The following is an 11,326-nucleotide window of genomic DNA, read 5'->3' on the forward strand; positions in this document are numbered from 1 at the left end:
AAGTAGCATGTCCAAAGAGTTAAACTCCAAAAGTTTCTAGCAATTGAGAATTTTAATTCTTAACAGAAAATTAGAATAAAAACAAGTTGAAAAAGGGAAAATAAAAAACATTTTTTTATTTGTACGTCTATGCTGCTTGCACTTCTTGTGATCCCATTTTTTTTTTAATTTATGTTTTTTTTTTCTTTTAGTTTACTAATTTAGATCTACAATCATTTTCCGATAAAATTCTCTAAATAATAACCACTTATTTATTCTTTTATTAATTTTCCATTGTTGCTTTGTTAATTTTGTTACGTCCATTGCAATGTTTTCTCTTTCCATAACTATTTCTTTTTGCTAAATATATAAATTTATTTCTATATTTTCTGGAAAAAAAATCTTATAGCGCTCTAAACTTTTAGATGTAAAATATTAATTTGATACATAAATGATATAAATTTTTGGAAAAATAATTTAACTCATGAGATGGTTCACATTAGCTCAAGTAGTCAATGTGGATCCCTAATATATTATATTTTATTCTCTGATTTTGAACAATTTAAAATTAAGGTATAATCCTGATAAAAGTTTGTAATTGGGGTGCTTAGGGTTAAATTAGGTATAACCATTACAAAATGCAAAATTAAGTGTTTATTAGATGATTAGGCCAATAATTATGTTATCCTCAAGAATTTTAGGGTTTAATAATCGTAAAAATTAAGCACTTATCAATTATTGAGAATAAAATAATTAAGCAAACGTTTATCAATTATGTATGATTATTGTATTTGTGGCTTGTCAATGGCAATTAAAAAAAAACAATTAAATTAAATATTCAATTAAAACTAGAATCCTCTCTCTCTTTCTCGGGGGAAGAATTCTTTTTAACTGCAGAGTTGATGGAGATATTAGAGTTTCATAGCATCTCTAATGCTAATGTAAATTATTCTTATTTAATTGTCACATTATAAAAATGGATTTTTTTTAAATGCTTTTCAATGCTAATATTCATTTGGTATATTAAGTTGAGATGTGAAAAAAAAAAAAAAAAAACATTGTCAACCGCACATTCTATTTCTAAAAGATTTATTAGACATGAAGGCACTTATTGCTCTACAGTGATTGGTTGCATATTGAATTATGGGCCTAAAAAATAAAAGAATAACAAGGATGGAGGAGGATTCAAAACTAGCGCATTAAAGAGAGAGATTTTTAAAATTCAATGTCTATAAATAGACATTCAACCATATCATCATTCACATATTCCATATTATATATCACACACAATTCATATTAACATTGGAGATGCTCTTAGGCATTTATCAAAATGGCTGCAATATTTAGGGGCCATGTTAAAGTTCATGCAGTTATATTACAAGCCCTTTAGATTGGCTCAAATTGACAACCTAATCTTTGTTGATTGAGATTTTTTATAATAACCTTTGTTACTGTCTTTTTTGCAGCTCAATTAATGAGCATAGTGGTAGACAAAATGTGGAGGGCGATTAATAATTAATCTTATGTCTCTAAAGCATGAGTAATGGTTACTTTTATGAGCGGTTTGATAGAAATATGTTTGATTTTATAGATCTGAGCATGAATAAGAGTACATATGCTGACCAAGTTTCATAATATGGCAGATATTTTAATTGTTGCGTACTACTTATAAAAAAGTTCTTTAAATTCATATTTTATACTTTTAATTTGAGCGCAAATTTAAATTTTTTCTAATAACCTTAATTGTAATATTTTGTTAACTAAGTTTGTACTCACTTTCCAAGAAATGTGCATTAATTTACGCATGAAGCACGAATATAACTAAGTATACGTATTTTTCTTGCGAGGTTGGCTTAAAATAGTCACAAGTTTATATTATTACATCATATATTTAAAAAATTGCCTTTATGCAGGTATTAAACTTTATTAATATGTGCACAAATTATGATGATCTCACATCATTGAATCATTCAATGATAGAACAATCTTAAGCAAAACGATAACGCTTTTATGTTTGACAATCATGATGTATGAGGATAGTTTTCTTCTTACTAGTGCCTATTTACGAAAACAATGTAAATCTATTGAAATGTTCTAATTTGAAGTTGACGAGACTCTTACAATTCTTAAAGATTTTAGTTAATAAATGTACCATTAAAATACTATATTACTGAGTTGGCTTTTTTATCGTTAATTATATATTTAAGGTTGATTAGATTTATTATAGATAAAAACATAGATAAAAATTTATATTTAACTACTTTCTTAATTCCAAAATTTTTTTTTTCAGTTTTTTCTAAAGTAAGAAAACATAGAGTGCATTTATGTATTAGTTTGTCGATATTTTATAATGACTTTTAATAATTTGTAAAAAGTGGCTGCTTTTAATAAATTGTTGGATATAAAATAATAGCTTCAGTTACCGATATTAATAATTTCTAATAATTTGTTAAGAAGTGATTTTTCTTTTGTGATTTACAAAATAATAGTTCAAGTTTTGGATATTTTGTAATATTTTTAAATATTTTGTAAAAGGTGACTATTTTTTATAGAAGCTATCAGATTATAAACTATTAACTTCGTTATCAATATTTTGTGATATTTTTAAATAAGCTATAAAACATTGCTTTTTTTTTTTTTTTTTTTTTTTTTTTTTTTTTTTATAGAAGTTGTAGATTACAAAATAATAGCTCCGATATTTTGTAACACTTTCTAGTATTTTTATAAAAGGTAATTTTTTTTTGTAAAAGTTAGCGGTCTACAAAATAATTGCTCCAATTGCTAGTATGTTGTAACATTTTTTAATATTTTGTATAATACAGCTTTTTTTTTTTTATTTATAATAAGTGCTGTTTACAAAATAATATTGCATATTATTAATATTTTGTAATATTTTCACATATTTTGTAAAAATTATAGTTTCTTAAATGGAAGTTTATAAAATAATAAGTTTGGTCGCTAAAGTTTTATAAAGATTTCTAATTTGTACTCCATCCGTTCTACTTTAATAACACCAAAAAACATTTTATTTTGCTCCACTTGTGCTTATTTAGGACTTTAAAAGTATATTATTATTTTTTAATTTTACCCATATATATATCATTTTTTTTTAATATTGGGGGAGGAAAATTCGAACCTAGATCTATTATAAGGTTGTATATGTACTTATCACTAGGCTATGCCTTGGTCTAATTACCCATATATTTAGTAGATGCAATTTGTTTTGATATTTATATTTATTTTTCTTTTTTTATCATTATTTTTAATTGTAGTTAACTTAAAATTTTGACCACACACATAACTAAAAGTTATTCATTATATGAAGCATGAAAAAAATGAAATGGAAGTACTACTCTAATGTTGATTCTTTAATATAAGATAAAATTAATATATAAAATTAAATGGGGAGTTTTTAATTTTAAGAAGGGAAATTTAGGTATTTTATTACATATTTTTAGAAAACTAATGTGTTCCAATCATTTTCTTAATTCTTGTTAAAAGACGAAATGTTGCTATTAAAGCAGAAAGATGGAGTAATACTTTCTAAAAAGTTTTTTTTTTTTTTTTTTTTTTGTGTAAACTCAAGTAAAAATAAGTAAAATTTACTTGAATTTACTTACAAGTCATGATGCATAAACACTCAACAAACTTAATAGATAACACTTACACCAAATATAAGAGTGGAACGGTCTGAGGAAGACACATAGGACAAACAAGAGTATTCTGCCCATTTATTAAGGAAAAGTAAAGACAAAAAAATACAAATAAACTACAGATTGTGACTCAGTTGGTAATGCAGGCTGTGCATGAAGGAAGAGTTTTCGGGTTCGATTCTCATTAAAGACACATGCAGAAGGGGCGAAGAGCCTAACTGTGACTAAGCCCGAGTTGAATTTAATTAGTTTCTGGTAATAAGATCCGGGTACCAGTGGTTTATATATAAAAAAAAAATCCAAATAGGAAAATTTTTTAAAATAACAGTTATTCCATTGCTTGGAATATGGTTCATGGGATATATCGGGAGTAGGCTAATAATTTCTAATTTAAAAATGTAATTGGAAATAAGACACCATAAATTTTTAGAACAAATTTCTTGACAAAAATAAATAAATAAAACTATAATAAAACACGACAAATTTTTAAAGTAACAATCAAAAGAAAAGATATATACTATACAAGATTTTCCGTGTTGGAAATACATAATTGGTACTTGATTTGGTAATTGTTCTTTCTATTTGCTTTGCTTGGAAACGATGTTGGAAAATGTTGGGCTTCGGTGGCCGTAATGTTCGGCATTCTCACAAAGTATTGTCCCAATAAATTTCTCTTCTTAAATTTTAGTCCCTTTATATGTTAGATAAAAGAATATAAATAATAAAAAAATATAATGTAACAACCTGTAATATCAATAATTTTAATATACATGACCAACGGTCAATCAGGAGGATTTAATTAATTTTTTCACACAGCGTTATTTTAATTCGTACGATCTCTAATGAATAAAAAAATATAATCAACTTAGGTCGATCGGAGAAAATATATGTTAGAAAGCTTTTCCCGACTTGATGCCATACATGCAGAATTGTACACAAAAGAAAAAACGAAAAGGAAAAAAGAAAAAGCACAAGAAAAAAAATAAATAAAAGGACAATTCATGCAGGACATCTGGCTTGACACGATACGAGCAGAATTACACACAAAAAACCAAAATATATATCAATCCATGCATGACACGGCGGGAGCAGAATTACACACAAAAAAGATTCGAAAGATGCCATAAGGCACTAATTAATGAATACATGTATTCACCCAATCTGTCAATCCATCAATTTTGTTTGGTTGTCCAATTTAGATGCATGCTGATGATATGGTTCCAAGTATTCACAAATTATAAATAACTGAATACCAAACACACGTATTTATTTATTTATGCATGTTAATTAATGGTTGTAATTCTTACACCTCGTATCTATATTTTATATAAATTGGTGTGAATAATGTTTTATAATTTAATATTTTATCACATGAGTCGGGTTGGCCTTCTAACATTGTATAGAAGATATAAAGATTGAGAGATATGAAATTTGAATCCTCTGCACCGTAGAAGTTATCACTAATTTAGTGAATATTATTTAAAGTAGGAATGACTACATGTCATATATCTATTTAAAATGCAACATCTTAATCTAACTAGATTGTAAATTAGATAACCGAATCCATTTCAAACCCGTTTAGAAATTCAACTTTAATACCGAACCCGATTATAATTATATGCTTAAATACTTGCCCGTTTAGCTTTAAAAATAACTTTTTTATTTTTCAAAAGTAAAATGTAAGTAAAAATTATAAAATTATTACTTTGACTTAATAAAAAATATATATTATAAATATTAAATATAATTATAGCATTAATTATAATTTGTACATATAATATTTTGTTTAGAACAATAATTATTTTAAATTTTTTGGAATATTAATTAAACGGGTAACGGGTAGCGGTACTCGAGTCCTTGAATCCAAACCCAATCTGGATAGTAAAAATACTAGCCAAACATTTCCCAAAACTGGTTTATTCACTACCCGAACCCGCCAAAATTGGATTGAATCAGGTTTGCCGAATCGGGTAAAATTGTCACTCCTAATTCAAAGAGAAAGGATATCCTTACTATGTTGTCCATGATGTTATTACTGTCGTTGGAGCTCCAAGTATTTTTTTTTTTTTTAGAAAAAAACAAAAATCATTTAATACTTCTATTAAATGAAAATACCTTTCATGATTATATCAATTGATGGGAAATACACTGCATAGACTCATTTGACGAAAGAATGAGCATGTGGTGCAAGAGGTTACAACATATCCAGCAAACTTTCTTAACTTAAAATAGCAGAAACCGATCTTCAAGACCCTAATCTTGAGACTATTCTCTAAAGGGAAATGTTTGATTATTGATCAATGTTGATGGCAATGAAATTAAACAAGACAATTTCATAGAGATATTACTACTAATGGTATTCAAAACAAAACTTAAAAGTTCTTCCAAAAGGCACAGGCATTAATTCATCATTTTTATTTCCCAAATTGTGGTGTCTATAGTTGCATTTCCACCTAAAACTCAGTGGCCTAACACTTCTAATCTTCCGTATATAAGTTAAACGTTCTTCAGAGAGAGTTTCATCATCGTCTTCTTAGTGTTATTCTTTTAAGTAATATTAACTAGTTCCTAATTTTTTTAGGCTTTAAGAGCAACTACACCTAGAAGTCTTGATCAAAGATATGGCGTTCTTGACCCATGAGGAACTCTCTGTTATATTTGGTGTCTTGGGTAAAACTATAATTATGCATTTGAATCTGTTTTGCAGCTCAATTATCAAGTTATTATCTAATGATTCCTAATTTCTGTTTCTGTCCATAGGTAACGTTATATCATTCATGGTGTTCTTGGCGCCAGTGTAAGAGCTTCGAATAAACAAAATTAACATATCATCAATTTAATTAATTACTTTTCTGACATATTAAGTTAAATTTTCAGGCCAACCTTTCACAAAATTTATAAGAAGAAATCATCAGAAGGGTTTCAATCCATACCATATGTGGTTGCACTTATGAGTGCAATATTGCTGTTATATTATGCTCTTCTGAAGAAACATGCATTGCTGATAGTCGGTATCAATGCTTTTGGATGTGCCTTGGAAGTTGCTTACATTATATTGTACCTTATTTATGCGCCAAAGAAGGAGAAGGTGATTAATAAATTAATTTCAACACTCTTCATAATAATTACTATATATTTTAAACTTGGAGAATTAAAAAATTGAGTGATGCTAAATAGATCAAATTAAAAGTAACTCTATTCAGGAAATAGCGACGGTCTCTTTCATGTTATACAGAAATTTAATAACAAATCACTTGCAGATGTTTACATTGAAGTTAATCCTTGTCTTCAACATTGGAGCTTTTGGGTTGATGATATTACTGACAATGTTACTGATAAAGGGCTCCCAAAGAGTAAATACTGTTGGGTGGATATGTGCAGCTTTTAGTGTTGCGGTATTTGCAGCGCCATTAAGCATAATGGTACTAAATTAATTACTCTAATTAAAATAAAAAATAAATTAATTTTTGTAATACTCGAACTGATTGAAAAATTATTTTGCATTTTACAGATGCGAGTGGTACGAACAAGAAGCGTTGAATTTATGCCATTCCCATTATCATTGTTCCTCACTCTCTCTGCTACAACTTGGTTCTTATATGGACTTTTTGTGAAGGATTTCTTTATTGCAGTGAGTACTATAACAGTAAATTGAAAAAGAAAAATTCAATTTTTTAAAAATAATTTTCTCAATTTTAATCTTTTATGATTTTCCCATGTGTCAGCTACCAAATGTGCTGGGATTTCTATTTGGCATTGCTCAAATGGCATTGTATATGATATACAAAAATGCGAAAAAAGAGGATAAAGGAGCTACAGAGATCAAAATGAGTACAACTGAGAATATTTGCCATGAAAATGAGCAGTGCAAGGAGATGAAGTCTGCTATGGTCATGACTATGAAGTGTGAACACATTGAATCAAATGAGAGTAATGTGTGAATCACTTTTGTGAGCATGAAATGCACACATCTTTAGGTACCTTTGTAGTTTATATCTTTTATATTTTATGCCTTTTAAGTGAATAAAATGATACTATAATATTATCCTTAAATGATTGGCTTGTCCAAACTAGGATGGGTGTAAGTGGAGAACTTTATTATTTGGGTATAATTTTTTGAATAAGCTAAGTTTTTTTTTTTTGGATTTAAAATAATAAAATAAATTTAATTTTGCTAAAAAAAAAAAAGGGGGGGGGCTAGTCCTGCTTAAAGCCTTCTACGTCTTTTTTTACAATTTTTAGTTTCATATTGAGCATTTGATTGTCAAGTAATTAACAGTAAATCAATTTGTGAAATTAGAGGTTGTTTAAAGTATGAAATAATCTTTACTCTAATTCCTAAACTTGCAAATCCAATTGAGATCCAAGATGTCTGGCCAATCTCTTTGGTGAATAGCCTATACAAATACAAGTTGCTTAGAGAAGTTGTACAATTTCATAGCGTGGATCGTTAAAAAAGTTGATTTTTTGGAAAATTGTTTATTGCTCTTAAGTTCGGCGTGTAAATTGAGTTTTATTCTTTAAATTAAATTCTATTGATTAAAAATAAAATAAAAAATTACTCTTATTGTGCAGTGCAGTCGTATTATTTCGGTCCATTGGACACTTCAATAAATAAAATAAATAAATAAATAACTAAAAAATAAGAAATCTTTAATAGTGTACAACATAATTATAAATTTAATAAAGTGACAAATTTAATACAATCCATAATTGAGAAGTTTTATATTTATTAACATTTTAAAATTATAATATTTTATATTATCTTATATATATATATATTTGATTTTGAATGTATGTTTTATTTACTTTCAGGACCAAGATTATACATATATTTAGACTTTCATAGGGTTTCGCTATCAAAAATTTCATTACTTTACTTTCGTTATTAAGGATTTCCAATGAAAAATATGCCGAACACTCATTCATCACTCGAGGTATTATTATGGCAAGTTGGTGATGTATTAAGTTTAATTTTATTAATTTTAATTCTATATCAATATTATTCTATAGCTATATCTTATCAATGATACATAAAATAGTACAATCTTAAGTCTAGTCGTCTTCATGTATTTATACATAAAATATTATCTATTGTTTTATAATTTTTTTTATACTTTTTTAATTATTGTACTCAATTGTTTTTTTACTAAGAATTAAATAAGTATAAACATCAATCTTTGTAAATGATAAAGAATTATAAATTAAATAACGAATACCTAAAATAAGTGATGGAGCTAGATATTAAACTTAAGGCGCTAAAAAATTTTAAGAGTTAAGGAGGGAATTAAAAATATTTACTATTTTTAAAAGTGTGAAATAAAAAATTTTGGTTAGGGGGCGAGGACCACACCTGCCCATCACTCCGACACCTGCCCATCCCTCCGTCACCTGTCCCTGCCTCGGTCGTTGCCTACAATGAGAAGCAATATGGCATTAGATGTAGCGTCATGATTTTGCATTCGTTGAATTATGTGAGGTTTTGTAAATTTTGAATTAGGTGAGATTGGATGCTAAAAGTTATGATTTTATTTTGTTTTCTGATATGATTTTTTCAATATTTGAATCTCTGTTTATATGATTTTATTTGCTTAAAAATTTATAGTTAGGAACCTTCCTTTTTCATTTAGAGTCCAAATGGATGGTGTCGTATCAAATATTTCTCAACAGTCGATTCAATATTAAGGGATTCAAAAGAAAATAACCAGTGCAAAGGCACGAACCTTCACTTAGTTATACAATATTTGTAAGACACCAGACTCATCCATTATTTAGAAAAAAAGCCACATAATATTTTAATAGCAGCCAACGACTTGTGGTGAAAGTGCATTCAAAGTGGGTCATTATGCTTTATGAAATTCCATAACCCAGCTGTTGTAAGCACAACATACAACTTCACAACTGGAAAAACCAGACTTAATTGCTAAGGTCTCATAGTCCTTTTGGGTCCTCTCTTTACCACCAGGAGTTTGAGCAAACATGAACAGGTCTTGCTCAAAAACAATGTGAGAAGAAACAGCATTTTCCGGTGCCAAAGGAAGTATTGATTCCGCAACTATCACTTTGCCCTTACTTGGAAGTGCTTCGTAGCAGTTCTTGAGAAGTTTTAAGCAATACTCATCGCTCCAACCGTGTAGTATCCACTGCAATATATTTTTTGTTTTTAAAAATGAACAGACATATATATATTTTAATTTTAAATACAATGAAAGACAAACTTATTAATTGATTAATTACCTTCATGAAAATAGCATCTCCCTTTGGGACGCTCACAAACATGTCTCCCGCCACATGCTCCACCCCTGTGATTAAAATAGAAAAAGCTATAGGTGTATGTGCTAGTTTCAAGAATTTAGATGAGATAAAGAGCTGGTATTCTGGATTAAATGATAATCTGGGATTATATTTGCTGGTTAATAATTTGGTATTTGATAGTGCTTATGAAAATTAGAAATTTTTCTGTGTAGAGTTTCTCTTAGAAGGGTCATTCCTCCCCTTTTCTTCTTGTTTCTTGTTTTATTTATAAGCCAAACTTTCTACCCGTCATAACATGGTGGAGACTCTGGAGGATATATATGGCGTTAATATTTCTAACCTCCAGATAAATCAGAACCAAAAACAGATTCACATTTTCAGGAACTAGAACTTTTATCTAGGATGCAAAAAGTAAAAATGAAAAATTTAATTACCCGGGAAAGAAGGTGCATCAGCCAATACATTGGGCAAATCAAAATTTATGCCTTTGATGTGAGGATATTTGGAGTTGATGATACGGAGAGTATCTCCAATACCACCACCCACATCAACCAACACTTTGACACCATCAAATCCATCGTAAACTTCAATTATCTTCTTTACAAATAACGTAGTGTGGTTTGACATTGCTTCATTGAATACCTGATTGAATCTTTGATCAGTTGCTTGGTATTCGAAGACTGTCATCCCAAGGTTTTGATGAATGGAATCCCACCTTCTAGTATAGCTTCATTGAAGTGGTACCTAATAATAATGCTGACCATTATATCATACTAAAAAAATAAAGCAATAACCTTGCCAAAAAAAATACAAGGAAAAAGAAAGAACCAGCTCTTCATGAAAACTTCATCGTGGTGCAACAAAAACAGAGGAGATACAGAGCTTCTTTCACTTGAATCATTTCGAGTGAGGAACTTGCATATGGGTCTGGCAGAGTACAGTCTTTCACCTTGTCCATTCTCTTTGGTGCAGTTGAGTATGTCATAGCTTGCAAGGAGACGCAACATACAGTCGAGCAGAGCTGGTGCATCTGGGTTCTTTGTGGGTATTTGAGCAGCAATCTCAACCGGAGAGATCCCCAAGCCATTGCTTGTGGCGGTGGAGATGATGTCTATGATGTTAAGCTCTATAGCTGATTTTAATACCATCGGAAGAACTACGGCTTTCGCTAACCGGATGGCCAGCTTCCCTGTTTCCTGATCCTCTTCTTCATCTGGGTTATAATAAACAGGAAATTTGGAAGTAGGGTTAGTCATGCTTGCAGAAGATGGAGCTATATCCCGCTTCCACCGACTTTTTACATTGTTTTACTGATTTTTGACAAGCTCAGATGGAGGAGAGCCCAACATCAATCGATTTGTGAATTTTTTGTTTGGGAAGGAGAGGAAAGAAAAGGAGGAGGAATGGAAACAACGAAAATATTAAAGGATTGTACATTT

At 29.1% G+C, this 11,326-nt stretch overlaps 2 protein-coding genes and 1 pseudogene across 3 annotated transcripts; 1 reads left to right on the top strand and 2 right to left on the bottom strand.

The window, feature by feature from the left end:
- The first annotated feature begins 6,143 nt into the window (after positions 1 to 6,143).
- LOC105639012 (bidirectional sugar transporter SWEET9) lies at positions 6,144 to 7,685 on the top strand. The gene is made up of 6 exons (XM_089726072.1): positions 6,144 to 6,302; positions 6,393 to 6,429; positions 6,510 to 6,720; positions 6,893 to 7,054; positions 7,144 to 7,263; positions 7,358 to 7,685. Exons 1-6 carry the CDS (start codon positions 6,254 to 6,256, stop codon positions 7,571 to 7,573), a joined length of 795 nt encoding a protein of 264 aa, XP_089582198.1. The 5' UTR covers positions 6,144 to 6,253; the 3' UTR covers positions 7,574 to 7,685.
- A 1,643-nt stretch (positions 7,686 to 9,328) lies between these two features.
- On the bottom strand, positions 9,329 to 10,854 carry LOC105639043 (caffeic acid 3-O-methyltransferase 2-like). 2 transcript variants are annotated; one of them, XM_089726048.1, is made up of 4 exons: positions 10,716 to 10,854; positions 10,322 to 10,631; positions 9,870 to 9,934; positions 9,329 to 9,775 (listed from the first exon to the last, which is right to left on the bottom strand). In XM_089726048.1, the coding sequence occupies exons 2-4, from the start codon at positions 10,572 to 10,574 to the stop codon at positions 9,476 to 9,478; spliced, it is 618 nt and encodes a 205-aa protein (XP_089582174.1). In that variant the 5' UTR covers positions 10,575 to 10,631; positions 10,716 to 10,854; the 3' UTR covers positions 9,329 to 9,475. The 2 variants fall into 2 exon arrangements, with proteins under 2 accessions (XP_089582174.1, XP_089582173.1); XM_089726047.1 differs by having other exon boundaries at positions 10,322 to 10,800.
- Positions 10,617 to 11,143, bottom strand: LOC149493530 (caffeic acid 3-O-methyltransferase pseudogene; annotated as a pseudogene).
- Positions 11,144 to 11,326: the final 183 nt, after the last annotated feature.

This window comes from Jatropha curcas, chromosome 9, assembly GCF_041381405.1.
Source record: "Jatropha curcas cultivar XTBG-Jc1 chromosome 9, XTBG_Jcur_1.0, whole genome shotgun sequence".
In the NCBI taxonomy this organism is placed as follows: Eukaryota; Viridiplantae; Streptophyta; class Magnoliopsida; order Malpighiales; family Euphorbiaceae; genus Jatropha; species Jatropha curcas.

Bases quoted from the DNA above. Each gene is read 5' to 3' on its own strand.
- LOC105639012 (XM_089726072.1), top strand. From the start codon at position 6,254: ATGGCGTTCTTGACCCATGAGGAACTCTCTGTTATATTTGGTGTCTTG. The intron at 6,430-6,509 runs GTAAGAGCTTCG...TTAAATTTTCAG, and splicing joins ATGGTGTTCTTGGCGCCAGT to GCCAACCTTTCACAAAATTT. The intron at 7,055-7,143 runs GTACTAAATTAA...TGCATTTTACAG, and splicing joins CAGCGCCATTAAGCATAATG to ATGCGAGTGGTACGAACAAG.
- LOC105639043 (XM_089726048.1), bottom strand. From the start codon at position 10,574: ATGACAGTCTTCGAATACCAAGCAACTGATCAAAGATTCAATCAGGTA. The intron at 9,935-10,321 runs GTAATTAAATTT...TTTTAATCACAG, and splicing joins TGATGCACCTTCTTTCCCGG to GGGTGGAGCATGTGGCGGGA. The intron at 9,776-9,869 runs GTAATTAATCAA...AATATATTGCAG, and splicing joins GAGATGCTATTTTCATGAAG to TGGATACTACACGGTTGGAG.